At 57.7% G+C, this 27,759-nt stretch overlaps 3 protein-coding genes across 4 annotated transcripts in view; 1 reads left to right on the top strand and 2 right to left on the bottom strand.

The window, feature by feature from the left end:
* The window catches only part of KLHL17 (kelch like family member 17), an 18,900-nt gene extending 14,617 nt beyond the window's left edge, over nt 1-4,283 (bottom strand). Inside the window, exons 1-2 of the mRNA XM_044668623.1 lie at nt 4,158-4,283; nt 35-194 (exon numbers count right to left, since the gene is read on the bottom strand). Coding sequence (XP_044524558.1) covers nt 35-194; nt 4,158-4,283 — 286 coding nt within the window. The remainder of the gene's footprint in view (nt 1-34; nt 195-4,157) is intronic.
* NOC2L (NOC2 like nucleolar associated transcriptional repressor) lies at nt 4,270-24,394 on the top strand. 2 transcript variants are annotated; one of them, XM_044667481.1, is made up of 20 exons: nt 4,270-4,322; nt 5,649-5,822; nt 11,280-11,454; nt 12,415-12,537; nt 13,078-13,198; nt 14,320-14,410; nt 14,556-14,634; nt 14,726-14,836; nt 15,195-15,308; nt 15,543-15,731; nt 15,822-15,961; nt 16,400-16,511; nt 18,181-18,294; nt 18,600-18,701; nt 20,047-20,190; nt 20,814-20,927; nt 21,308-21,443; nt 22,511-22,544; nt 23,819-23,880; nt 24,216-24,394. In XM_044667481.1, the coding sequence occupies exons 1-20, from the start codon at nt 4,282-4,284 to the stop codon at nt 24,305-24,307; spliced, it is 2,268 nt and encodes a 755-aa protein (XP_044523416.1). In that variant the 5' UTR covers nt 4,270-4,281; the 3' UTR covers nt 24,308-24,394. The 2 variants fall into 2 exon arrangements, with proteins under 2 accessions (XP_044523416.1, XP_044523415.1); XM_044667480.1 differs by lacking the exon at nt 22,511-22,544 and having other exon boundaries at nt 23,737-23,880; nt 24,207-24,394.
* An 89-nt stretch (nt 24,395-24,483) lies between these two features.
* SAMD11 (sterile alpha motif domain containing 11) overlaps nt 24,484-27,759 on the bottom strand; it is a 63,180-nt gene continuing 59,904 nt past the window's right edge. Inside the window, exons 6-11 of the mRNA XM_044668622.1 lie at nt 27,474-27,675; nt 27,298-27,376; nt 26,559-27,172; nt 26,102-26,229; nt 25,542-25,652; nt 24,484-25,175 (exon numbers count right to left, since the gene is read on the bottom strand). Of these exons, the coding sequence (XP_044524557.1) occupies nt 24,930-25,175; nt 25,542-25,652; nt 26,102-26,229; nt 26,559-27,172; nt 27,298-27,376; nt 27,474-27,675 (1,380 nt within the window). The 3' untranslated portion in view covers nt 24,484-24,929. The remainder of the gene's footprint in view (nt 25,176-25,541; nt 25,653-26,101; nt 26,230-26,558; nt 27,173-27,297; nt 27,377-27,473; nt 27,676-27,759) is intronic.

The raw sequence follows: 27,759 nt of genomic DNA, 5'->3' as shown, positions 1-27,759 counted from the left end.
GGGAGAGAGGACAACGGCGGTGCTGGGGCCGCGCTGCAGATGCTACTGGGGATGCCGCCGCCGACGATACCGCCGCCGCTACCGCTACCGCTGCCGCTTTCTCCGCCCCACGCTCTGCTCCGCTCACTCTGCAGCCCCCGCCAGCGCAGCAGGGGTGTTTGCCGGGCCCGCCCGCACCGCCTCCGGGCCCTCCCCTAGATTGATTTCAGGAGGAGGGGTGGGAAGAGGTCCGGCCCCACCCCCACCCCCGCCCCAGCCCCAACCCCTCCATCAGCTTTCAGCCCAGCTGGCCTTGACGCCTTGTGGGCGTGGAATCTAGAGACCCCAAACTTTGGCCTAGTGAGATCTGATGAACCCCAAGTTTTAGGAATAGCTTGTAGGTTGGAGACCCCAAAGCTTGTGCTTATTCCCGGTTCCCTGAAAAGATTCTCAGGCTTGCAGTGGCAGACTGAATAATGGACCCCGGGGTAAATGCTGAATACCCTTTTGTCTTAGGTAGTCTTCCCGTAGTATCAGAGACCCTTCCCAGGAAGACACACCAGGGCAGGGACCCGCCTTTAGCATCCCTGGTAAGCAGCCCCTTCCCTTACACCCCGGCCTCTGGCTCCGGTCCCTTTCCCCGGGCTTGATTGCATCCTGTCACTATGATGATGTCAATCATCTTTCCCAGCCCCTGGAGCTTCCCAAATGGTACCTAAGTTCCCCGATTTCTTTTGTTCCCAGGAGTCCTCATCTAGCCTCAACTCTGCATAAGGCACGGCTCTGAGTGGAGGCCTAGTCAGCCCTGTTCCTCTTTCCCTTAATTAAAGAGTGGCTTTTCTGACTATCTAATAGTTCTGTGTTTTTTCAGAGTTAACAGCCTTGACTGATGTCGCTCACCAACCCCGATTCTGACCCCTAACCCCTGGCCCCTGACCCTGGCCAGCCTGCAAGGTATCCCCATCAGTCACTCAGCCAAGGACTCAGGAGCCCCATCTGCAGAGGAAGGCTCACTCCCCAGGGCTGCTGTGAGGCTCAAAGGAGGATATACCGGTAAAGCCCTTGCTAGACTTTTCTTTAATCCTTATTTCTGTCCCAGTAACAATTCTAAGAGTAAGTGCTGGCCAAAGGGGTTAAGTGACTTGTCCAAGGTCACACAGCTAAGGAACTGGCTGAGACTAGATTTGAACCCCAGGTCCTCCCAGCTCTAGACTTTATCCACTGAGCCACCTGGGTGCTCCACTTTATAAACTCTAATAAAACTCTGTCCAGTGCATCTCCATGATCTTTCTGCTTCCAACCTCTCCCATCTTCAATCTCTTCTCCATGCAGCTGCCAGTGACCTTCCTAATGCAGGGGTGATATGGCACCCACTACTCAGTGGCTACCCTGTGGCTCCCTATTACATCCATGTTCCCCTCTGAATTCTTTGTAGGGCATTTCAAACTCTTCCCACCTGGCCCCTTCCTGATCTTGCCAACTTTCTTCCATTCTATTACCTTGCCTCCTTGCCCCCAGTGATTCCACTGTATTTCCCCTCCTAACTCCTGAGATTCTATCTCCAAACTTCATTCTTTTTTGCTGGCCTATACTCTATAGCTTTCCCCTCCTGCACACACCTAGTCTTAGAATCTTGGAATCTCTGGCTTTCTTTAAGACTTAGCAGGCTCAGCCCCTTATTTTATATTTTATTTTATATTTTACTTTACTTATATTTATATTTATATTTTAGGGCTGCAGCACCCAGTCTTCCCAGGCAAGGCCCAACCAGGTACATTCAGAGTGGTATGGCAGTAGGCTCAATGTCTTATTTTTATTTTCTTTTTTCTTCCTAACCCTAACATTTAGCACAGTGCCTAGTACATCGTCAGCAATTCTCTTTGTCTCTCTCTGTCTCTCTCTCCATCTCTCCCTCTCTCTCTGTCTCTCCCCCTCTCTCCCTCTGTCTCTCCTCCCTCCCTTTTCCCTCCTTCCCTCTCCCCCATATATAGCAGTTGTCCCCCAGGAATGACAGCTATTGGTTTCTGATGACCATCACTCCCTTGGTACAACACTGCTCCTAAACCTTCCAAGCTATGTGGATCCAAGGCTTGTCTGGCTCTGTATAGACCAAAACTGGTATATGTATGAGATAACTGAAGATAGTGCTGTGGGTAGAGCACCAGGCCTGCAGTTGGGAAGACCCGAGTTCAAATTCAGCCTCAGACACTTACTAGCTTTGTGGTTGGGGGGCCCTGTTGGACTCAGTTTTCTCATCTGTCCAATGAGCTGGAGAAGGAAATAACAAGCTACTCCAGTATCTTTGCCAAGAAAACTCCAAATGGGGTCATAAAGAATCAGATCTGACTGAATATAACTAAACAACAGCTGATCAGATCTCGAACAGCTAACTTATTTACGTTTCTGCCCTCTGATTACCTCCTAAATCTTGTTTCTTCATTATCTTAACAGTTAAGATAATTCTAAGAAGAATGAAGTTTTTCCTCACTGTGCTGCCTTCTCCCCATCTCCTTGTAGATCCAAGTAAAACACACACACACACACACACACACACACACACACACACACACACACACACACATTCTCTCTCTGAATCCCAAATGGGAGAAGTTACTTAAAGGATGTCCAATGCTACCACCTCCTGGCTTCTATTCCTTTAAAGAGAAGGTAACTGAGTGTTCTCCCTCCTTCCCTTCCCTTCCAGCTAGAATCTCTTATTCCCTTCAAGCTCATGCATTACTTTCTACAAGAAGACTCCCCAAATTGCTAGCACCTCCTCCCCAAACTACCTGTCTTTATTTTTTATTTATTTGGGGTTTTTATTCTGTAACTGTCAGTAAACATTTATTGAACATCAAATATGTGCCAGTGCTGAGGATACAAAGAAAGACCCCAAACACTTCTGTCTCAAAGAGTTTCAATTCTTTTTTTTTTTTTTTCAATCCCTCACCTTCCATCTTAGAATCAATACTGTGTATGGGTTCCAAGATAGGAGAGCAGTAAGAATTAGGCAATGGGGGGTGAAGTGACTTGCCCAGGGTCACCCAGCTAGAAAGTGTCTGGGATCAGATTTGAACCCAGGACCTCCCATCTCTAGGCCTGGAAACAGCTTCATTTCTAAAGGGGCAACATTAAATAAACAAACCTAATACAAGATATCTATAATATAGTTGGAATAAGTTATGAGAGAAGGCCTTGGCAATTGGAAGAACCTGGAAAGGACCCCTGCAGAAGGTGGGAGTTGAGCTGAATCTTGAAGGAAGCCTAGAGGTGAAGGCAAGGAGGGAAGAGTCTTCGAGGCATGGAGGACCACCAAAGAAAAAGCACAATCAGGAATAATTAGATCACTGGAGCTGAATGGCTAGAGTGGGTGGAGTAGGGTAAAGTGTAAGAAGACTGGAATGATAGTCAGAGGCCAGCTTGTGAAGGGTCCTAAATGCTGAAGACACTGGATACTTGATTCTGGCCGTAAAAGGGAGTCATGGGAGTTCAATGAGAAAGAGTGACATCAGACCTTTTCTTTGGGAAATAACTGCGGAAGGATCTCTGCTTTTCTTGATGGAGGGAACTTATCCATTTCTTTCTTTTTTCTTTTTCTTTTTTTTTTTATAACCCTTGTACTTCGGTGTATTGTCTCATAGGTGGAAGAGTGGTAAGGGTGGGCAATGGGGATCAAGTGACTTGCCCAGGGTCACACAGCTGGGAAGTGGCTGAGGCCGGGTTTGAACCTAGGACCTCCTGTCTCTAGGCCTGACTCTTCCATTTCTGACTACAGACAAATCCAAGAGAGTTACTTGAGACTTAGGAAGAGAGAAGGACCAGAGTTTGAGAAGATCTCAAAGGACCAAGCTGGGGCAAATTTTTTAATAAGACAAAGAAAATAGAGATATTAAATTGAAAAACATTTTGAAAGTAGAATTATAAATATATCAGATACAATTTGAATGAGATACAATTTGAATACAATATCATATGTAATATAGAGTAGAATTATAATTTATATAAATTGTATCTACTCCGTCTGTCTCTCCTTCCCTCCCTCTTTTCTCTCCCCTTTGCTCTCATCCCCCTACTTTCTAGCCCCTCCTCTCTCCTGGCCCCCACCCCAAGAATAGTGGCTTCACCTCCATTCCGCCCGCCCGCCCGCACCACGGACTGCCTCCTCCCGGCCTCAGAACCGGAGAGCCGCTGCCTGGGGGCGGAGCCTCGGCGGGACGAGGGGGCGGGGCCCTATCAGGACCGCCCCTGAAGCGCGGGGCACGCTGGGAGAGGAAGCGGAGCTCACGCTGCGCAGCGTGGATCATGGCGGTGTCGGCAGAGGTCCCGCGCGGCGCCGGACGGAGGTACGTAGCGGGGGGCGCGTAGGGGCGGCTGCCGCCGCTGACACGTGGGTTCGGCCGCCTCTGGGGCGCCGGGAGATCTTGGTCGCTCTCCTTTCCCTCCCCCTCCCCTTGTTCTTATTTCACAGAAGGGGAAACTGAGTCTGGGGAGGAGACGGACACTTGGGGAGGTTCCGGCGGGGAAAGGAGGCAGTTTAGTCTGTCTCCTCTCAATCTTGGGGGAGGAGCAGGGAACCAGCACTTATTAAGGCGCTTGTGTGTCAGGCCCCCGCATACTGAGCGCTCTACAAGCCTCTGCATTGGAACCTTGGGGGAGGGCGCAGGGGGCTCAGGCTAGCCCCAGATTAACCCCATTTTACATACGGGGAAATTAGCAGCATGCTCCGAAATCGTTTCCAGGCTGGGACTCATAGTTAGTCACTATCCGAAGAAGGATTTGAACTCGAGGATTCCCGATTCCCTCTATGTCCTGAATGGTCCTTCCCCCATACTCCCCACGCCTCTGAGAGGTTCAGATCCCTGCCACTGAGTACCTAATAGACTTGGACAAGTCACTCCCCCATGGGTCTCAGTTTCCTCTTCTGCAAAATGGGAGCAGGGTGTCAGCTGCTTCCAGTGACCCCTCACTCCCCCTCCGGCCCTAAGCTCAGACACAGAAGTATGTGCAAACTAGGTGTAAAGTGGAGGGAGAGTGGGGTGGAAGTGGCCAAGCAGCTGTCTCCAATGGGAGGCTTTGAAGAAATCCCGGGATTCTAGGAGGGGGGGGCGGGATGCAAGGTAGGGGGCGGGGCTTGCTAATGTTAGAGCCAGTAAGAATGATCCTATTAATGATACAGGATGACAATTACTTCCTACTCAGTTTCCAGGCCTAGCTTCCAGTGTGGCCTCAGACACTTCCTAGCCCTTTCCTGGAGGTGATACTTGCTATTACTTCTTCTTTTTTAACCTTTACCTTCTGTCTTGGAGTCAATACTGTGTATTGGTTTTAAGACAGAAGACTGGTAAGTGCAGGCAATGGGGTTCAAGTGACTTGCCCAGGGTCACACAGCTGGGAAATGCCTGAGGCTAGATTTGAACCCAGGACCTCCCATCTCAAGGCCTGGCTCTCAATTCACTGAGCCACCCAGCTGCCCCCTGATGCTATTACTTCTAAGGGGAAGGAGAGGTTATTAAAGAAAACAGTGTTTGTTTCAGCTCATCCTCAGGACACTTGTGTGACATTTTGCAGTTGTGGAAACTGAGGCTTGTGGGAAGTGAGGGAGGCAGAATTTGGCTTTCTGGGTTCTTTCTGCCAGACCCCCTAAAAGCCCCCTGCTTATCTTCTTGCAGGAAGCTTGCTGAGCTGAGCGTGGATGAGTTCCTCACCTCTGGCTTTGACTCAGAACTGGACAGTGAATCTGAGGAGGAAGAAGAGGTGTCTCTGCCCCCCAAGGGGGCCCGGGGTGCAAAGCCGAGCCCGGCCCCCAAGAGGAAGCTGACTGCCCAGGAGGGGCCAGCCACAAAGTAAGCAGGCCTGTGCTTTGAGTCCTTCCCTCCCCCGCCTTCCCCACCTCCCACATCCCTGGCTGCACACTGAGCTCTGGCAGTGGTGATTGCCCTGGATTCTGACTCTTGTGGTCATCCGGCTCCTCACGCTTACACTGAGATGCTGGGCTCTTGTCTTCCATAAGAAGGACCTGTTTGGGGGGGTGGGGGAGGGGAAGCTCCATGGGCAGAGAGCTGGGACTTGGAGTTGGAGTTGGGAGGTTCTGGGTTCAAATCTGGTCTCTGACACTTCCTCGCCAGGTGAAGCCCCTTAGCCACAATGCCACAGCCCTTGCTTTTCTATCTCAGAGCGGTCACTGGGACAGTCAAGATTTAGTGAGAAAGACTTGCTAAGAGCAGGGAGGCTGTGGGGCCCAGGGGCCACAGACAGACAGATAGCCGGAGCTTATGATGGACATTAAGTGTCTCAGAAGGGGCACCACCCCCTTCCATGCCCCAGCCCTTACCCTGAGAGGCAGGGGGAGCAGGGGGTACTTCCTGCTTGATGCTCCACCATGGAGGGGGCCAGGAATAGGATCCAAGTCTTCTGGCCTCAGCTTGCCCAGATTTCCCAGCTCCCAGGCCAGCCTGTCCATCTCTTCTTGCATGAATTTGCCTCCCTTTCATAGCACCCCCAAATAGTGCTTCCCTTGAAGACTTCTGGGGACAGGATGCTCCCTCCCTCTCCAGGTGGCCCATTTTCACTCTCCAGCATTTTCTCCTGGGCCTAAGGAGACCTCTCTTGGATGGACATCCTGGCCTGAGCCAGGCAAAGCTTCCCACACACGGCAGCCTTCAGGTACTTGGAGGCCACTCTCAGGCCACCCCAAGTTTCCATTTCTAAAGGATAAATGTTCCCCAGGCTCTTCAGCTGGTGCAGAGGGCTCCTGGCCCTTTGCTGTCTTTCTCACTTCCTTTCCATTGGTGGTTGTGAAGTCGTGTCTGACTCTTGACCCCATTGGGGGTTTTCCTAGCAGAGACACTGGAGTGATTAGCTGTTTCCTTCAGCTCATTTTATAGATGAGGAAACCGAGGCCAACAGGTGAAGCAACTTGCCCAGGGTCAAACAGCTAGGAAGTGTCTGAGGTGGGATGTGAACCTGATCCAGACTTCCTGACTGTAGATTCAGTGCTCTTCCCACTGTGCCATCTAGCCCTTCCTCTGCATGATCACCAGTGTCCCTCTTAAACCATAATGTCCAGCTCTGGGCACAGTACTCTAGATGGGACCTGACCAAGCAGGGTATGTAATTACCCTTTACCTTTACCTTCTCCTTCCCAGAAGCCTCTCTTGATATAGCCCAAGATCTCATCAACTTTTTCTAGTGCTGACGCAATTTGAGCTCGAGGGTCCCCTAAAACCCCAGATCTTTTTCAGACAAGCTGCTTTCTGACCACACCTCCCCCCATCCTATAATGCAAAGTTTTGGGTTGTTTTTTTTTTAATCCATGTGTAAGATTCCATGTTTATCTCTATTGAATTTCATCTTTTATTTTTCCTGGTGCCTGCCGAGATCTTTCTGGATCATCTGCATGTATTTATTAGGAATTTTGTACCTTTTGAACTACTTTCCCCAGAATTCATGCGTGCTTATGTTGTTTGTTTATAAGTTCTGAAACTCCTCCCTCTCGTGCTCTTCTCTTGTGACTGGGTTGAGTTAGCTAGCTTTTTTTTTACTTTGGTTATTATTAATAAACTTTATAAGTTATTGTATATTAATTTTAATCTTTACATGCATGTGTGATGATGCCTTGTGGGAACCATTGATAAAAATGTTAAACAGCATAGAGCTGGCTCTAGAGCCTGGGGACCCTCAAACACCAGCTGTGCTGCCATTCAGCAGTTGAACATGCTTTGAGTCCAGCCATGTGGGCTGGCCTTTGTCCATCCGACTGTCACCTAGCTCACCTTTCTAGCATGAGGGGCATCTCAGGGGCTTAGTGGATTGAGAGCCAGACCCAGAGACAAGAGGACCTGGGTTCAGGTCTGTCCTCAGACACTTCTTGGCCGTGTGACCCTGAGCAAGTCACTTAGCTCCCTTGCCTAGCCCTTACTACTCTACTGCCTTGGAGCTGAAACCTAGTAGCAGTTCTTTTATTCATTCATTTATCTAAATATTTTCCCATGTTTACATGATTCTTTTTCTTTCTCTCCTCCCTTACCAATAAGCACTTCCACTGGGTTATATAAATGTTATCACTTATACCTATTTCCATGTTATTCATTTTTGCAACCAAACCCCCAACTCATATACCCATATAAACAGGTGATAAGTCATGTTTTTCTTCTGAGTTTCTGCTCCCTCAGTTCTTTCTCTCAATATGGATAACATTCTTTCACAAATGGTCCTAGAGATTGTCCTGGATCCTTGCGTTGCTACTGGAAGAGAAGTCCATTACATTGGATCATTACACCATGTTTCACTTTCTGTATACATTGTGTTCTTGGTTCTGCTCAATTCACTCTGTATCAGTTCCTGGAGGTTCTTCCAGTTCACATGGAATTCCTCCAGTTTATCATTCCATACAGCAAATAGTATTCCATCACCATCATATACTACAATTTGTTCAGCCATTCCCCAATCAAGGGACACTGTCACCCCCCACCCCCAGTTTTCTAATTTTTTGCTACCACAAAGAGTGCGGCTATGAGTATTTTTGTGCAAACAATTTTCGTTATTATTTCTTTGGGGTACAAACCCAGCGGTGGTATGGCTGGATCAAAGGACAGGCATTCTTTTTTTTATAAACCCTTAACTTCTGTGTATTAGTTCCTTGGTGGAAGAGTGGTAAGGGTAGGCAATGGGGGTCAAGTGACTTGCCCAGGGTCACACAGCTGGGAAGTGTCTGAGGCCAGATTTGAACCTAGGACCTCCCGTCTCTAGGCCTGGCTCTCAATCCACTGAGCTACCCAGCTGCCCCCAGACAGGCATTCTTTTAAAGCCCTTTGGTCATAATTCCCGATTGCCCTCTAGCATGGCTGGACCAATTCACAACTCCATCAGCAGTGTATTAGTGTCCCAATTTTGCGACATCCTCCAACATTTATTATTTTCTTTACTGTCATATTGGCTAATCTGCTAGATGTGAGGTGGTACCTCAGTATTGTTTTGATTTGCATTTCTTTTAATCAGGAGGGATTTAGAACACTTTCATGTGATTATTGATAGTTTTGATTTATTCATCTGAAAATTGCCTACTCATATCTCTTGACCATTTGTCAATTGGGGAATGGCTTGATTTCTTGTACATTTGACTTATTTCTTTATAAATTTGAGAAATTAGACCTTTATCAGAGGTTTTTGTTAGAAACTTTTTTCCCAGTTTGTTGCTTCCCATCTAATTTTGGTTGCTTTGGTTTTGTTTGTACAAAACCCTTTTTAATTTAATGTAATAAAAATTATTCATTTTACATGTCATAATATTCTCTCTCTTTCTCTTGCTTGGTCTTAAATTCTTTCCTGTCCCATAGATCTGACAGGTATACTTTTCTGTGTTCACCTAATTTACTTATAGTTTCCTTCTTTATATTTAAGTCATTCACCCATTCTGAATTTATCTTGGTATAGGGCCTGGTATAAATTCTAAGACAGAAGTGAGGGTTTATTTTTTTTTAAACCCTCACCTTCCATCTTAGAATCAAGACTGTGTATTGGTTCCAAGACAGAAGAGCAATAAGGGCCAGGCAAGGGGGATTAAGTGACTTGCCCAGGGCCACACAGCCTGGAAGTGTCTGAGGACAGACTTGAACCCCAGTCCACTTGTCTCCAGATCTGGCTCTCTATCCACTGAGCCCTATAGCTGCCTAGATAAGTAAGGACTTAAAAAAAAAAAAAAAGCTTGACAAGGTCCTTTCTTAATCAAATACTTTGCAAAAATCTGGGTCTAGAGGCTCTACAGCCTTCCTGCAGCATTATTTATTCCTGAGTCCTAACTGGCTGCAGACAGCAGCTGGGGGAGAGGCTGCCTGCCTGGCCTGTGCTCAATGGGCCAAGGTAGGCTGACTGCTTGCTGCTCACTGCCCCCTTTCCCACATCCTTTAGCCATCTGTGATGCCTGTCCTGGGATTTTCTCAGAAGTTGGAGACCCTGGCTTTGAAAACTCACCTTTTTCAGACAAGCAGCTGTTTTATTAGAGGGGTCCATTTTGGGGATCTTTGGTGTTGGACTGGAGCAGGCAGAAGGCTGCTTTTGGCATCAGGGCTCTGTATTTGAATCCCAGCTCTGCCAAGATCTGTCTGTGTGACCTCTGTGGCCCTCTGTCTCCCTTGTGGACCTGTGATCCCTTGTTCTCTCCTGTCCTGCGACTCTTCAGGTCTCTTCGGTCTCTGCTCTCAGAGGCTATGTCTTCCTCTTTCTCCCCTTCAGATTTTTTCTTCATTGATTTGGCTCTCACTTGGGCCATATCTCTTTGGATGCTGCCATAGGCCCTGGCTTCACATGATCTATAAATCAATTGGGTAATTGTTGAAGCCTTCCTTGTGGCCAAAGAGGCCGCCCAGGACCAAGCGTGTGTTCTCTGGGATTCTCTGCTAATGATGGCTCCCTGAGTGTGAGGGGAAGAACCTCCATGACTGGAGGAGAGGCCCTGCTGTCTCCCCCTCCATGGAGAGGGAAGGATAGGGAGCCACCTTACCCAGCTACAACCCCATCTCTTCTGCCCTTGTTGTAAGGGAGGATATTCTTCTGGCTTCTGATGGCTATTTCCATCCACCAAGGAGCCTCTGACATGGCCCCCAAGTCTTTTACTGTCCTTCGTCAGCCTCCATCCTACCTTGAGACTCTTGGGGTTGGACGCAGCATTCCCCATGGATTCATTCCCGCAGAGCCTGGGGGTACACCGGCTGGTAGCTGCCTCGCAGGTTGGTGTCTGTCCTCCTAGCTGGCCCGTCTTGCTCCCCCTGGATGCCTCGTCCTTCAGCCCTGGCCGAGCCGTCCCCAGCGGGGGCGTTTGTCCAGCTCAGGTGTGCCTGGACTCCCACAAATTCTTGGGGTGGGGCCAGAGATACTCCCAGGCACCCAGAATCCCATCAGATGTGCCCAGATTACCCAAAATTTGGACTTCTCCGGCCTGCTCCCACTGTTCTGCTTTGGCTCTCTCCCTTCTTCCTCTCCAGCCTCTTCAATGGGTCATTCACACCCTTGTCTCTGGGGCTCAGCACCAGCTGTGCCCCTGCCTGGAAGGCTCTCTCTTCTCTCCTCCACCTCCCGCCGTCTTCCTTCCAGGCTTCTGCAGGCCTGTCTGGTTCCTGTGTCCCCTGCGTGTCCCTCCATGCCCTAGGGGTTCCCCTGCGAGATTGGCTCTGTTATACTGAAGCTCTCTGGGGTTCGGGAACCTTCTAGAGGGCCAGGCCAAGCATCTCCAGCGCTGGGTGTGGCAGGCCGTGGCCTGGGTTCAAGAGAGGCTGACCTGACCCTGCTCTGCCTTTCCTCTGCAGGAAGCTGAGGCAGGGTCGGGCGTCTGAACATAAGGACCAGCTCTCAAGGCTCAAAGACAAGGACCCCGAGTTCTACCAGTTTCTGCAGGAGAACGACCAGACGCTTCTCAACTTCGATGACTCGGACAGCTCCGAGGACGAGGAGACGTTCCACACGCTCCCCGATGAGCTGGAGGTGGGAGGCCCTGCTGGGCTGTCAGGAGGAGCCTCGGCCACAATGGGGGCATTCCAGGCAGGGGCATAGCCTGGCCACCAGCCTGGGGATGGGAGATAGACTGATGTGTGCAGCCGGGGGGCTGGAAGGAAGGCAGCTTGGCCAGAAATATAGGCCCCTGAGGGGAGGAGGGCTGAAGGCCGGGAGCTCCATCCAGGGTGGAGGGGAGGGAGTCAGGTGTGTGTGGACCCCCAGTGACCAGATGTGGGGGTGGGGAGGGAGAGGAGAGAGGCTGGAGTCCTCAGTTCCTGCGAGGTGCAAGTTTGAAGGTGGCAGCCAGCGCAGACATCCTTGCAGGAGAGGTTCAGATCCCCAGTTCCAAACCCCCATCCCCCAGAGCACTCATGTCCTAGCACCGTGTCTTTGCACAGCTGGCCCCCTTGCCTGGAATGCCCTCCCTCCGGATTGCCTCTTCGAAGTATCCTCAGCCCAAAGTGCACCTCCCCCCAGGAGGCTTGTCCTGAAGCCCCCTCCCCCGTGTGCCCCCCCCCTGCAGATCTTGGGGAGCTCCTGGCGCAGGGACAGTTCCCTTGCCTCTGTACCCTGGTCCCCTGCAGTGCTTCCAGGGTGCTGAGTGTCTGTTCCCCATGAAGCTCCCCTGCTTGTCCTTTCTTAGATCCTCTGCTCTGAGGGTCTGGGGGGGGCCAAGGTCACACCCCCTACCCCCACCCCCCAGACGCTCAGAGGCTAGACCTGAGTCCGTAAAGAGGAGGGAGATAATTAGCAGAAGGAGGGTCCTGGGAAGAGGAGGACCCAGAAAGCTTCCTGTAGGAGGTGGCATTTTGGCTGGGACTCTGGAGTTGGGGGGGTGACCAGGGGCAGAGGTGCCTGAGGAGGTAGAGGTGCCATATTGGGTCTGGGTGTGAGGGAGTGGCATCTGGGGTAGGGGATGGGGGAAAGATCCCACCTTTGATCTTGCAGGAGGCCAGCGAGGATGGAGATGGTGAAGAGGAGGCTGAGGAGACCCAGAGCTCCCAGAAGAGCCGCTCCAAGAAGACCCGACTGACCCTTGAGATGGTGACACGCTGGAGAGAGTCGGCCAAGGTGAGGCTGGCTATGCCCAGCTCTCCTGACCCTGACATCCAGCCCAGAGTTGTGGTTGCCCAGAGAGGTGCCTGCTTTGTAGATGTGGAAACTGAGGCATGGAGGGGTCAGCCCCTTCCTGTGATGGAGGCGAGACTCTTGATCTCCCTTTTGGGGAATCTCCAGCCTTGTCTACACTGGCTGCTCTTGTGGGTTGGTCTTTGCAGTCTCGGGCAGATGCCTCCCATGGGGAAACTGAGGCCCTGAGAGTCCCTATGTTCCAGCCCCCCCTTCCTGCCATGCCGGGGTGCCTCCCTCCTTGTGGGGGGGGGCACCTCTGGCCGTGTGGCCACCTGCCTCAGCTTTCTCTCTGCACTGTGAAATGGGGATGATGACAGCACCTGCCTCCCAGGGAGGTTGGGAGCATCAATGAGAGAGTGATGGTAGAGCGCTTAGCCAGAACCTCACATGTGTGAAAACCGAGGCCTGGCCCCGGAGCTCCGGCTCTTTCCAGGCTGTGACACCTCACCCCTCTCTCCACTGTCTCCTGCCTGTTTCCAGAAGGACCTATCTCCTCGCCTCTTCCATGAAGTTCTCCAAGCTTTCCGGGCTGCTGTGTCTACCACCTATGAGGGCAAGGATGGCAAAGAGCCCAGCAAGTTCCGGATCTCAGACAGTGCAGGTGAGCCAGGTGGGAAGGATGTCCGTCGCGCCCCCCCCGTGTGTGTGTGTGTGTGTGTGTGTGTGTGTGTGTGTGTGTGTGTGTGTGTGTGACCATGTGTGTGTGACCATGTGTGTGTGACCATGTGTGTGTGACCATGTGTGTGTGACCATGTGTGTGGCTGTTGTTATAATGATACTCCTCTATTAGATGAAGTATAGAGAGAGGATGGGATGACACCTCCCTGCCCAGGCAGGATCCTTTAGGTCAATGGATGATATCCATCCCTTCAGGACCCACCTGGGGTTAATTGATATTATTTAATGGGCTCTTTAGCTGGGTAAAGGTTTGTCTCTGACTGCATCTCTCCCTTCCCAAAGAGGCTTTGAATAACCACTTCTGGAAGGTACTTTAAACTGTGATTGTATTTAACAAAGGAGGATAATGGGAGTGGATAGAGGTATTGGGAGACCCTAATTAAAATGATAATGATGAATCTAAACTCTGCAAGTAAATGAATTAGGATGGTTGGCTTCTCTCTGGTCCAGCCTGGCCACAGCCACACCAGAATAGACAAACTGCTGTATGATCTTTCAGCTTCTTCTTCACTAGATGATATGTCTAACCAGTTTGAGATATCCGCCCTTTCCACCCTCTTCTTCTTCTCCCGCCCACTTCCCGGATCCCTCCCGGGCCCTGGGAAACCTGGATAACTACAGATGATTGATTTCCTAATATCTAGGGGCAGTAGAATCAGAGATGGTGGTCTGGGTACAGGTTGTTGGTGGTACAGGAACAAACAGGAGGAGCTTGCAAGGCTGAGTCTGCAAGTCTCAATCCCACAAAAGACCAGGATCCACTGATCTCTGGTCTCAGGGAAAGAAAGGGACCCCTGCCAGAGCTGCCAGGGTGGTTTTATACCCCCCTGGGCCAACTGCCCTCTCCTGTGTCCCACGCTCCTCCGGGAACATTCCGACATCCAGCGGATCCACCTGTCAATGACAGTGTGGACTCCTGGCGCCCAGAGATTCAATATAACACTGTGTGTGTGCCCATGTATGGCTGTGTGTGTGACTGTGACTGTGCACTCCCCTGCCCGGGCGTGTGTGTGATTGTGCATACGCATGCCCCCTCCCCCACAGTGTTCAATGCCATTATCACCTTCTGCATCCGGGATCTCTTTGGCTGTGTCCAGAAGTTGCTGCAGCTGAAGCCGCCCAAGGACAGAACCAAGTAAGGACGGGGTGGGGGTGAGAGATTCTGGGCCCCCCCCTTTCCCTACCTGCCCTCGGGAGTTGGCCCCCTGGAGGAGCTGGGTGGGAGGCAGGGATGAGCCTGAGTCTCGGCCCGACCGGGCTCAGGCCAGCCTCTCTTCCAGGCTGGTGCAGCCGTCCAGTAGCCCCCTGTGGGCCAAGCTGCGCCTGGACATCAAGTCGTACCTGAATACGGTCATCCAGGTATAGGGGTGGGGTGGCTCGAGGAGGGCACGTGGGTGTGTCTGGTGTGGGAGAGCCCCTCATGGAGCCGAGCCTCCTCTCTGGCCCCCAGCTCGTGTCCTGTCTGACCGAGGCGTCTGTGACGGCTGCCGTCCTGCAGCACGTTGTGGCCACCGTCCCGTATTACCTCACCTTCCCCAAACAGTGCCGCGTCCTGCTCAAGGTGAGGCCCCGCGTCCCGGGGGTGAGGTGGGGAGGGGGCTTCTGAGGCCTTGGGAGGGGCAGTGTTCAGGAGCTGCTGCCTGGGGCTGGATGGGCATCATGAGTGGGGCCGTCCTGTCTGCTTGTGATGGACAGACAGCTGCTGTGATGGCTATGGCCGCCCGCGTAAGAGTGGGACTGGGGGGGGGCGGCTTTGCCTCCCCCTGGTCAGGTGGAACAGATGGGGGAGACGCCCAGGTCTTGGGGCCCCCCCAGTCCATGCATCTTCCCGAGGTCTCCCCACAGGCTCCAGCTCTGGCCGCTGGGGGGGGGCTCTGCCTGGGGTCAAGGGCCGGTGCTCAGGGCCGCTCTCTCTGCAGAGGATGGTGGCGCTGTGGAGCACAGGGGAGGAGACTGTGCGGGTCATGGCCTTCCTGGTGCTCAACAAGGTCTGCCGCCACAAGCACGACGCCTTTCTCAGCCCCGTCCTCAAGGTGACTCCTGGGGGGCCTGCACTGGCTCCCTGGGGCGGGGGAGGGGTCTTGAAGGGGGGGTCTCAGAGGGGGGTGGGAGGCGACTGACTGCACTAGCTCATCCAGGGGGTGGGGGAAGGAGTGGGGGGTGAGGGGGGAGGCAGCTGGGGCTGCATCGGCTCACAGGAGGGGGGAGCTCGAGGTCAGACCCTGCCTCAGTTTCCCTGAGCCGCCCTCCTCCTTCCTTCCCTGTAGCAAATGTACATCTCCTACGTGAAGAACTGCAAGTTCACGTCGCCCAATGCCCTCCCCATGATCAACTTCATGCAGCGCACGCTGTGCGAGATGTGCGCGCTGGACCCCGGCCTCTCCTACCAGCACGCCTTCCTCTACATCCGCCAGCTCGCCATCCACCTGCGCAACGCCATGACCATGAACAAGAAGGTGCGCGGGCGGCGGGTGGGCGGAGCTCTCACAGGCGCGAGGCCCCGCCCCTTGCCCGGCAGCCCTGACCCCTCCCCTCCCCTCCCCCAGGAGACCTTCCAGGCTGTGTATAACTGGCAGTACGTGCACTGCCTGCTGCTGTGGTGCCGCGTCCTGAGCGCCGTGCAGCCCCGCCATGTGCTCGAGCCCCTGCTCTACCCGCTGGCCCAAGTCATCATCGGCTGCATCAAGTGAGCCCCGCCATGTGCCCCCGTGTCCGTGTGTGTGTGTGTGTGTGTGTGTGTGTGTCCGTGTGTCCGTGTGTCCGGCTGCGCCTCCTCCCTCGGCCAGCAGGTGGGGCTGTTTCCCAGCACAAGGAGGGGGAGGAGGGGGCGAGCCGCCTCAGCCGCGTGGCTCCATGTGCTTGTGCCAGATTAGACCGTGGGGAGCCCCCTCCCCGCCCCGCCTCCCGCTCTCCTCTCTGGCCTGGGAAGGGCATTAAAAATGCAGGATGGCTGTGCGGGGGAGCCCCTGGAGGAGTTTCAAGGCCCCCCTTTCTGCTCTCCGAAGCCCTGTGAAGGAAAGGGAGGCAGGAGGGGCCTTCTCTGCCCCCACAAGGGCCGCTGGGGTGCCGGGAAATGAGGGGGGACACGGGAGGCGGTGCCCAGCCCTGCCCTCACTGCCCCCAGGCTCGTCCCCACCGCCCGCTTCTACCCGCTGAGGATGCACTGCGTGCGGGCCCTGACGCTGCTCTCGGACAGCACCGGCACCTTCGTGCCCGTCCTGCCCTTCATCCTGGAGGTGAGTCGTGGGCCGGTGCCAGGCGGGCACAGGCGGCGTCCCTCCGAGCCCCATCCTGGGCCCTCCCTTTGCATGCAGGCCGGGCGTGCTGCCAGCCGTGGTCGCCGCCGGAAGGAAGAAGGGGGCGGCGGGCAGCCGGGCCCAGGCTCGAGCCCCTGCGGTTCCGAGCTGCAAAAGGCCCCAGAAACCACATCCTCTCCCATCTCCCACCTCGGGGCCCTGCCCCTCCCCCCAGCGGCCCAGCTGCCACTCTGGGGATCCATTTGTTATGCGTCCACCTTCTCTGCTTTTCATTCAGAGTCTGGCCCTCCCTCCCCAGGAGGGGTGGCTGCAGGGGAGCTGGGGGGGGGGGTCAGGGCAGAGGAGATGCCTCCAGGCAGGCCACAGGCCTCGCAGGTGCACTCTGCCTCAGTTTCCCTATCAGTAAAAGGGGGGTGATGATAGCCCCTCCCTCCCACTCATCGTGGGAATCAGGTGAAAGCCAGCACGAGCCCGTTGGGGTGCCCCTCCCCCTCCCCCGTGACCCTGGGAGGACGCAGGGCCGTCCGTCAGGCAGCCTCGCCGCCTGTGCTGCGGCAGCCTCGGAGATCGATAGCATTTGGAGGAAAGACATAATCGTGTCTAACGAGGTTTGTAGCATTGATTATCCAGGGAGGGACGTTTAATTTTTTATTTCCACGCACTGCCTAGACGATCGGCCCGGCTCCCAGCTGATCCCTGGCCCGGCGGGGGCCAGGGAGAGGCCAGAGGCCGGCCCAGCAGCCAAATAGGCGGCACTTGTGGCACCGCAGCGTTCCCGGGCACCGAGGGCATCGGCCCTCCCATTCCCTGACAGGTCAGGGCCGGTATTATCCCTGGTTTACAGATGAGGAAACTGAGGCAGCCAGCGCAGAAGTCACCCATGTGGGCTCATAGAGCTAGGAAGTATGTGGAATAAGACTTGAATTCGGATCTTTCTAATCTGTGGCACCACCAGCTACCTAGATAATGGCACTCAACGGAAAGGCAGCTTCACTGGTGGATTGTTGGGGCTATTGCGAGGCCTCACGGGAGCCGTGTGCTGTTAGGACTTTTGGGTCACTTCACCATGGGAAGATGTATGTTTGTCTCAGGGGAGGGGGGACTCTGAGGGGGTGACCGCCTGGAGATGGCCAGAATGTGGGTTCTTCTGCTTCTTACTGGCCGCCAGCCTCGATTTCTCCATCTGTCAGACAAGGTGGGCACGGCGGACCCCTGACCATCCATCCTGGGCCCAGCCCTGGTGAAGGTCTCCGTGTTCTCAGCCCTCTGTGCCCCCAAGGGTGAGGGTGGAAGGGTCTTTGGAGCAGCTGGGCAGGCATGAGGGCAGATCATTGGGGTTCCTCCTCCTCCACCGACAGGAGGGGCCACCCCCCTTTCCTGTCACCAGTATGCCAGACTTGGGTCCAAGTTTCTGTGGGGGTGTTGGGGGTTCAGTAGGAGAAACCTGGGCCCGGGAACCAAGACCTCTGAGGTCATGAAGGCCTCTGAGCCCCCGCAGAGCCCCCACTGAGCCCCTTCAGCACCTGCTGAGCCCCCGCAGAGCCCCAGGGCTCCCGGCTGGGGGGATGCCAGCCCCTGAGGGGCTGGGGCAGGGCAGCTCCTGGTGGGTGCCGGGGGTTCCCTGAGCTCAGACCCCCTTTTTCTGCAGATTTTCCAGCAAGTGGACTTCAATAGGAAGCCGGGCCGGATGAGTGCCAGGCCCATCAACTTCGCCGTGATCCTCAAGCTGTCTAATGTGAACCTGCAGGAGAAGGCCTACCGGGTACGGCCGCCCGTGCGGGCACCACACGTGGGCCTCCTCTTGGGCTCCGGGAGGCGGGGAAGGAGGGGGAGGTCCCGTGGCCCGGCCCAGCCTCCCGTCGGAGCTTTCTGAGCCGAGGCCTCATCGTGTGAGCCACGACTGCTCCCAGAGAGGCTCTCCACAGGGCTCCCTGTCCTGGGCCGGGCACAGCTGGGCGGCCCCTGTCCTGCTCAGGCCAGGCAGTCGGTGCCCGGGCTGGGGTCTGCGGGGCAGGACATGGCCAGGGGAGCCTGGCCGCAGCAGCTGAGCCCCGTCCCCTCCTCCAGGACGGCCTCATCGAACAGCTCTACGACCTGAGCCTCGAGTACCTCCACAGCCAGGCCTGTGCCATCGGCTTCCCGGAGCTGGCCCTGCCCGCCATCCTCCAGGTGAGCAGAGGGCCACGTCCTGACGGGGAGGCGGAGGAGGGAGGCACACAGGCCTTCGGGCAGGAAGCGGGGGCCCGGACTCCCTTCCCCAGGCTCAGAGGTGGGCAGCAGGGACACGAGTGCCCTTCTCGTCCCTCCCCCGCGGCGGAGAGGGCCAACCTTCCCGCCTTCCCAGGACGTGACCTGCCCCCTCGCACCCGCACCCAGGCTGCTTTGCTCAGCACCCCAGTTTTTTCCAACCACAGGGAGGGCCCACGGGCCACGGGAAGGCGGCTGGCGGGGTGGGGGGGGCCGCTGCGTTGCTACTGAGCCTGGCAGGCCGGAGTCGCAGGCCCAGCCAGCAGGGACCGAAGGCGTGCCCCGATCCCACGCGCACAGCCACACGGCTGCTTCCAAGCAGACACTCCTGCTGTGCGGAGAGCCCGATAGCCGGGCCTGGGCCGGGCTTCTGCGGGACTGTGGGTGTGGCCAAGACGTGGGGCATCCCGGGGTGGGCCCGTCACAGCAGGGAGCCCTTCTCTCCCCTCCCCTCCCGTCTCCCCCTTCTCCTCCCCCTGTCTCCCCTCTTTCCCCCCCTTCTCCCCTTTGGCCTTCACACTGGACTCCTCAAAGCACTGACTGTGTGCCTGGACCTGTGCCCGGAGGCCCCCCAGAAGCCAACGTTCCTGGGGGTGTCTGGACAAACGTGGTCTTTCCAGGCCGGTGCAGGAGGCGGACGAGCAGGCGGGAAGGGGCCGGGCGGGAAGAGACTTTGATGGCTAGCCAGGGTTTGGTTTAGAGGCTGGGGGGCCCGGCCAGCCCCTGGCTCGAGGCAGGCAGACCGAGCCCCCCTCAAGCCACTGCAGCCGTGTCCGAGAAAGGTGTGGGCCGCCCGGTGGCCGCTGAAGAGTCGAGGGTGACCTGTGCTTGGGGTTTGCTCGGGGCCTGGCCGGGAAAGAGCGGTGGAAAGGCCGTGGAGGGCAGCTTGGGGTGGGGGGTCTCACACACCGGGCAGGGCCTGGCCGGACAGGCGAGCCTCCACCATTCCCTTTGTCTCCATGGCTGAGGAGGAGCCCCCGCCTCCCCTATTCTGGGGTGTTTGGGCATTCCCTCGGGTCCAGCCCAGGGTCCTTCTCCAGGACACTCAGGCCGGCTCACATAGCCGTCTCTGGGGTCACTCAGCCCAGCTCGGACGATGCCCCTCACAGTGACTCAGACCCTTTCTGTTTGGTCCAAGGCTACTTGGCCAGTGGATGCGGCCAGCCTCAGACAGGCCGTGACTCCCTCCGTCCCTGGGAGGGCGGCTCCTGAGGCCGGGGGGAGGCCCGGGGGAGCCGCTCAGCCCTCCCCTCCTGTGTCCTGGCAGTTCAAGTCCTTCCTGAAGGAGTGCAAAGTGGCCAATTACTGCAAGCAGATCCGCCAGCTGCTGGAGAAGATCCAGGAGAACGCCGACTACATCTCCGGCCGGCGGCAGAAGGTCCCCTTTGGCGTGGCCGACCGGCAGGCTGTGGTCAGTCCCGGTGGGAGGTGTGGGGGAGGAGAGGGGGCACTTGTCTTGTTGTGCCCAGGCGGCTGGTGGGCACACTGGGCACACTGACCACTCGGAGCACCTGCACACCCTGACCCAGTTGCCTGCCTAGGACCAGGCAGAGATGGCCGGTGTCTGGAAGGTGGCGTCCGGGAGGGATCTAGATGGGGAAGCCAAAGCCCGTTGGGTGCCCCTGGAACAGCCGGGCCTCCTGGCCTGCCTCAGCCTGATCTGTCTGTCTCCGGCGTGGAGGGCAGCGGGGAGGGAGCAGACCCGGAGAGGCCCTCCTGGACACGGGTCCTGGCTCTGGCCGCTGTCCTCGTCCTGGGGCCCCAGGGCCGGGAGCCAGGACCTTCAGGCCACCCGGGGCCTGGGGGCTCTGACTGCTTTGTAAAGAGAGCAGAGTTGGGTCCCCACCACCCCGGGAGCCCCCAGCTCAGCCCCCAGAGATGCCGCACACAGAAAGGCTTAGGTCGGCATCCTGTGGGTGGCAGGGATGGCCGTTTGTCAGGGTGCCCGCCGTCCGGGCCTGGCCACACTTTGGGGGTTCCTGAGGCTGGGGGAGGGGTTGACCCCGGAACAATCCCAGCTTTTTGGTCCCTCAGGACGCCTGGGAGAAGCAGGTGCGGGCCGAGGGCACCCCCCTCACCTGGTACTACAGCCACTGGAAGAAGCTGAGGGAGAAGGAAATCCTGCTGGAGATCAGCGGCAAAGAGAGGGTGAGAGGCCCGGGGGCCGGGCTGGGGCCAGGATTTTTAATGTCTCCCAGGGTCGAGCAGGGAGGGCTTCCTGGGACCACAGAATTAAGAATAGGCCAAAGGCCACGCCGCCATCCCAGCCCTCCCATCTTGGGGTCACAGGGGGTCAGGGCAGGGGGGCTGTGGCCGGAGGGCCCGCCCTGGTTTAGGGTAACCATATGGCTAATTAAAGCTCTGGAGAAGATTGATGGCCTGGAGGGGCCGCAGGGTGGAGGCCAGGAGGACCAGGCCTGCTCCTGGCCCCACTGCCATGATGGGCGAGAGAAACCTGGGGCCTCCCCCTCCCCCTCCCTGCAGCCAGACTGACCGCCCACGGTGGCCTTCCTTCCTCTTTCCTCCAGCTGGAAGAACTGAATTTCCCAGAGATAAAGCGCCGGAGACCGGAGGACAGGAAGGAGGAGGACAGGAGAGAATTCAAGGACCTCTTTGACCTGGACACCGACTCTGAGGAGGAGGCCGAAGGGCTCTCGGTGAAAGGTAAGGCCTGGCCCCCATTGGCGTCTCAGCGTTCTGGCCTAGGCCTGCCTGGCTCTGCCCGGTTCTGCCTGGTTCTTTCTGGTTTTGTCTGGCTCTGCCTGGTTCTTTCTGGTTCTGTCTGGTTCTGTCTGGCTCTGCCCGGCTCAGGCCCCCATTGGTGTGTCTGCGTTCTGGCTTGGTCCTGCCTGGTTCTGCCCGGTCCAGCTCACAGGGTTGGAGGTCAGCCAGCCAGCATGGGCGAGGGCCCGGAGGCCGGCCTGTCCAAACAGACTGGCCAACAGCCAGAAGGGAGGATGCGATCCCTTTCTTTAGTGCCTGAGAGGAGGCTGGGGGAGCCCAGCAGGGGCAGGTCTGGCCTGGAGATCAGGAGCCCCAGGGTCAGGACCGGCCTGCAATGCCTCGGGCGGGACGGGTGACTTTCCCTGTAAAATGAGGCATTTTCTGTGGGCCTCCAGCCGGATGGGAAGGACACCTCCACCCTGGGACATCCCTCCTTTCTGGTTAGCACAGGCTGGTGAAGGTGCTGCCTGGCCCCAAAGGCGGGCTCAGAGGCTGGCAAAGTCTTTCGCCCAGGAGCCGGCACCCCTCAGGCCAGGCTTTCAGGCAGGCGGCAGGGCGGCCCCCGGGAGCACCATCCCAGGGAGAGAGAGAGTGTCCCTTCTTAGCCATGACACCCCCACCCCTGTGGTGGCCGCTGCCGCCTCTTCACCTGTTCCCACTTTCTCTACCCGGTTCTTTGGTCCTTTAGCTGGAGCCCCAGGGGCAGGAGAAGGCCTTGGGGGAGTCATGGGGGGGGCAGGGCTCCCCAGGCTCCTCTGGGGCCCAGTGCTGGGGCTTAAGCCAGGGGTCCGGAGGGGCCCGTGATAGAAGCGCTGTTGTGGGGCGGCCCAGAGAGGGGGAGGCTGGCTGGCGGTGGGAGTTGTCCCTGTGCCGCCTGGACTCCTCCAGAGGGCTGGGCTCCTGCTCATGGGGGTCACTGGGTGTCTTGGGGTGGGGGAGGCCCCGGAGCCACATGGGTGACCTGGGAAATCTCAGGCGAGTCCCAAACCCCAAAGCTTGAACTCAAGGCCTAGTTGGCCCCTTAGGGGGCTCCTGCCGTCAGTCATCTCTCAGGTGTTTGCTGTGACTGTGTCGGCCATCGGTGTCCTGGTTAGTCACACTGATTAAGCACCTACTGTGTGCCCTACAGACACAGACACAGGCAGGCCAGCCTCTGCCTGGAGGAGCTCCCTCTCTAATGGGGAACACACAGGCCCAGGGAGAGCTGGGGGAGGCCCAGAGTGAAGAAAAGGGAGGGAAGCTGGCAGCCAGGGTGGACCAGAGGAAGGTGCAAGAGGCCTGGAAAGGGCTAGGAAGGACTTTTAAAGCCAACAGAGGTTTACCAGCAGGCAGAAATCAAACCCAGAGCTTGTGAAGCAGCCTGTCTGTGGGAGAGCTCAGTGGGCAGGGCCAGGTTGGAAGCCGATGCCCCCAGGGGACACAGAGGTAAGGGGCCAGCCCTGAGCTTTAGGAGTGTGAGGGGAGGAGACTCGGGGGCGTCCCCAGGACCAGCAGGTCCGGCTCCTGCCCACCCCCAGCCACTTTCTGTGATCCCACTTTTGCCTGAGTTTCCTCTCTGGCCAGAAGCCCTCCCTGTCCAGTGTAGCGTGTTCTGGGGCACCCCCAGCTCTGGTTCCCGAGCTCACAAGAGAAGGGCCCAGCCACCTTTATTGTGGTGGACTCTGCCTCAACCTCCCCTTTGGTGGCTGGCTGGACGCCCGACTTGGGCTCCATCACAATGGGGAGATGGCTTGTGCGTGGGCAGGAAATGGCCTGTTTGGGACTTGAGAGTCGTATTGGGGTACAGCTGTGTGGAGGGGTTTGCCCCCCTCTTCTCCAGAGGCAGGGCACGCTTGAGGGGCCCTTTGGCAGGCCTGAGGCTCCTTCTGTGGTCTGAGCACAAGTCATGGCTGCCCTGGGAGCTGGCACTCAGCCTTTCTGGCGGGTTACACCTGGGCCGTGCCGGGCCCTCCAGCTGTTGCCTCCCTGCAAGGGGGGGGGGGGGCTGTTGGGAGGTTCCCCTCGTTCTTACAGTTGAGGAAACTGAGGCCAGAGAGAAGGTCTCATCCCCTTGTTACCACCAGAGGCCAGGGGAGGGGAGGGCAGGAACAACCTGGGCACCTGGCTAGACCCTGCGGGGAGTCAGCACGTGGGGGGCCCTGGCTGCTCCCCACGGATGTGGGCAGAGGAGGGCTTGTGCCCACCCCAGCCCCGGGTCCCGAGGCCTGGGTGACCCCGACTGTCTGATTTGCAGGACGGGCTGGGCCCAAAGGAGCCCAAGGAGAGGCCAGCGACGGCCCAGGGGACAGCCTGGACGAGTCTTCCAGCCTGAGCAGCGGCCCAGAGGACAGCGAGGACGAGGATGAGGACGAGGACGAGGAGGGCGGGGACTCGGAGGGTGAGACACTGCCGGGGGCTTCCCTCCCCCAAGCCCGCAGCTGGGGGGTTCCTGGGCCACATCTGGCCGGGCTGGCACTGTGCCTCAGTGGGGGCCTCCTGGGAGGCTTGTCTAAAAGGCGATGGCGGGCGCTATGCTGGTGCCCCGGAGCCTCGGCCCTGCGCGCAGAGCCGCCAGCTGCTCCCCTCTCCCCTGCTATTTGGAAGCGGCAGCAGCCTCAGTAAATTAATTAGTGCCGTGATTAATTAGCAGCGAGAAGGGGGCTGCCTTGTTCTCCCTGATAAAGGAGGCCTCCAGCCTGTGCTCTCTCCCTCCTCCCTCCCCAGGCCTGGGAGAAGCCCCGCCGTTGGCCCTGGCTGAGCTGGAGGACCTGGTGAAGGGCGAGGACGACTTGGTGGAAGATCTGCAGCTTTCTGAGGAAGACTGACCCGGCCCCCTCCCCAGCAGCTCCATCTCCACGTCCGATGTCGGGCTTTATTGGTTTTTCTTTACAATATAAAGAAGCTTAACTGTACCGAGAAGTCTCTCTAAGAAAAGTTGGTGGCACGTGCAGTGTGGGGGGAAGGGTACCGTCGGGATGGGGGGCTGCTGGCCACCAAGAGGCCGCCCCCAGCCCCCTGCATCCCCCTGGAGCCCCCGGCTGCAGGGCAGGAAGGCTCGAGGCAGGCCCTCCTGTGCGGCAGCCTCCATCCGTCTTTGGTATTGGTTGAAGTTGCTCGAGATGCATAGACACCTGAATTAGCTCAGTCCAGTGTGGGGGCGGGTGGGCGGCCACACGAGCCGGCCTCCCCGGGCTAGCTTGGCTGGGACAAGTTGGGGCTCTTGTGTTTGTGTCTCTGCTCCAGACCCCTGGAACTGCTTCCAGAAATTCTTTGGATTCTTCCCCTCCTCCTGGGCCTCGAGTCCCCTTGTCTGTGGTCGGGGGTTTCTCTTCCCTTTTTTGGCCTTGAAAAGTTACAAAGCTGAGCAAGGCAGGGAGAGTGCCCGGAGCCAGCACCCCGGGCTGCCCATTGGGGGCTCCCAGGCTCCCGGCCACGCGACCCACACAGTTAGGAGGGAGGCTTCGGCGCGTCCCCCATCCCCACCAGCAGGGAAGGAGTCCCGTTCTCTTGTTTGGGGGAACCTCTGCTGGCCGAGAAGCCGCCCCCAAAGGGGGAGGCTGTGTTAGCCGGAGAGGAGGGCTGGAGCTCTCCTGGCAGCTCCCTGTCTGTTGTCCCCCGAAGGCCAGGGGCCTGCACAGGGAAGGCCACAGGGAAGCTGGCCATGTAGAAGAGTCTGCCCACACGCTTGGCCACCTGTGAGGGAGGAGAGAGAAAAAGGTGTCCGCAGGCTGGACGATGGGGTGTCCCCTCCCCCAGCCACCAAGATCCCTGTGGCGGGCTTGGCCCATTGCCCAGGAAAAGGGTGAAGCAATGGAGGGAGGGCAGCCAAGCCCCGCCTAGGCTCTGCACCCCAAAGAAGGGAGCAGGCGGGATACAGAGGACCCACCTGGGTCTGAATGCCAGCTTGAGTCTGTCCCCACCCCCTCTCAGCCCGTTTCCTCTGGTAAAATGAGTTCGACCGGACAGCCTCTGACAGGCCTCAGTTTCCCTCTTGGTTCCAAAGGGAGGGACAGAGAGCCTGCCTCACTGCTGAGCCCAGAAAGGGGGCAGGTGACTCACGTGGGAGCGGATCTTCAGGGCAGGGCCCAGCTTCAGCCCCATGTTGGTCAGTAAATGTTCTTCGGTCAGAAGGGGCAACGTCTCCCCATCTATGGCCTGTTCTCGGAATACCTGGGGACAAAAGGTGGGGGCGTGGCAGTGGTCAGCAGAGGGTGGCCGGCTGCCCATCTGTCTATCTTGCGGTCTCAGAGTTTGCTTCTCCAAGGGGGCAGGACCTTCCCCTTTGGAGGCCTCCTGGGAGGCTGCCGGTCCCCAACTGGGAGCCCTCCCCATTCTCAGGCCCTTGGACAGCCCAGGAGGGCAGACAAATGGGGCAAATCCCAGCAGAAAATGCAATCTCCCACTCCTCTGTCCAGTGGAAGACAGTTCCCCTTTGTGGGGCCAGCCAGGCTGGGCCAGACCCCACGGAGGGCTCGCTGGCTTTGAGTCCCACTCGTGGATGGGGGCCAAGAATGTGCCCCCTGCTGCTGCCCTGGGCCATCTGGGGGGGGACGGCGAGAAATGGCTCGTCCGAGTGTGTGCCTGGCTCTGGGCCCCCTTCTTTGCCTTCCCTCCCGTACCGGGGCGTACTCTCCGCAGCCAGCCAGGCCACCCACGAAAGTGCACACGTCATCCACTGTCCACTTGCTGACGTCTTCAGGGCCCACAGCCTCCTCTCCGCTGTCCAAGAACAGCCCCCCCATGGTGCCTGCAGGAGCAGAGGGGATCGCTGGGGTCCTCCGCCTGCTTTGCCTCCCCTCCCCGCTCTGAACTTTCTTGTGTCCGCCCCAAGTGTCTCTGAGGGGGCTTGGACTGTGTCTTGGTGCTTGGGACGCCCCCCTCTACTCCCACATGGGCAGAGTGCCAGGGACTCCGCACAAACTGTTCTGTGGCCTTTAATCATGCAGCCTGGCTCGGGGTGGGGGGCCCCCCAAAGGCCACACAGGGACTGCCTTTGGGGGCCCCCCAACCGCAGCCAGGGAGAGGAGGGTGAAAGGTCTCTAGAGGAAGGTTGATCCAGGGGGGCATGCCACCTACCTGTGTGAAAGTAGGGGCTGACCGCATAAGGGAGGCTCAGAGGCAGAGGTGGGGGCAGTGGGGCACCCAGGAGGGGCCCCTTCCCCTCAGCCCTGCCCCCCAGGCCCTGCCCTGGAGAGTCGCCACTAGGCCCGCTGGCTGTGTCCTTGGGGCCATCACAGGTGCGGCTGCCGCCCCCAGACTCGGCTCGGGGAGCCTCGGTGTCCTCACTGTCCGACTCCTTGGCATCATCTTCTGGGCTGTCCTGGGCCCGGGCTCCTGGACCGGAGGCCTCCTTGGCCTCTCCAGGCCTCCCGGCCCCTTTTCGAGCCAAAGGCCGCTGCCGAGCCTGCTCTTTGGGGGGTGTTGGGGGTCCAGGACCCGGACAGGGGGCTCCTTGGGGGGGGAGGGCCAAGAGGGGTGCAGAACTGTGCCTCAGCACCAGCATGGCGCTCCGCCTGCGCTGTAGGTCCTCATGGAGGGAGGATGGGGGCAGGGAGTGGCTCTCGGGGCCCTCGTGGGTCCTCAGGGCAGGGTGCTCCTGGGGCAGCCCCAGGGGGTCCCCAGTCAGCAGCCGTGGCCTGTGCAGGGTCTCCAATTCTTTCTGCCGCAGTAGTTCTGCTGACATCTCCAGCCTGGGGAGGTGGGTGGGTGGGGGTCAGGCCATCCCTGCTGCACCCAGCCAGCTCCTCCCCACACCCAGGAAGGCAGCCCCAGGGCCCCCCCCCCTTCTCCCCTTGGGCTCTCTGGGCGCCCTCACCTGGCCAGGCTCTGCTTCCGAAGGATCTCCTGTTGTCTGGCAAACATCTCGGCCTGAGCCGGCTGGAGGAAGCCATATCCTAGGGGAAGGGGGGAGGCCAGTTGGGTCAGCACAGAGCCAGCCTGTACCCTCTCCCCCTGGCCAGACAGATCACCCCCTCCAGCTGCCCCCCTCACCTGGCGCCTGGCACAAAGCTGACGGCACCCCCAGGAAGGGGGGTCTGAGGTGGGGGCCCAGGGCGATGTGGGGGGCATTCTGGGGCGACAGCAGCGACGGATGGGTCAGGTCCCTGAGGGCAGGAGAGAAACAGGCTGAGCCCGGGCAGCACCCCCTGCACGAGGGAAGGCTGGGCCGCAGATGCTCTGGGGAGGAGCCTGCCTGCAGGGAGGGGGCTGGGGGACTCAGTCGGTGGGGGTGGGGGGGCTCCTTCATTCCCATTTCCCAGAATCTCCCCAGGCCCCC

The sequence above is a fragment of the Gracilinanus agilis genome, chromosome 3, assembly GCF_016433145.1.
Source record: "Gracilinanus agilis isolate LMUSP501 chromosome 3, AgileGrace, whole genome shotgun sequence".
Taxonomy (NCBI): Eukaryota; Metazoa; Chordata; class Mammalia; order Didelphimorphia; family Didelphidae; genus Gracilinanus; species Gracilinanus agilis.
This window is presented reverse-complemented; position numbering and strand designations above follow the sequence as displayed.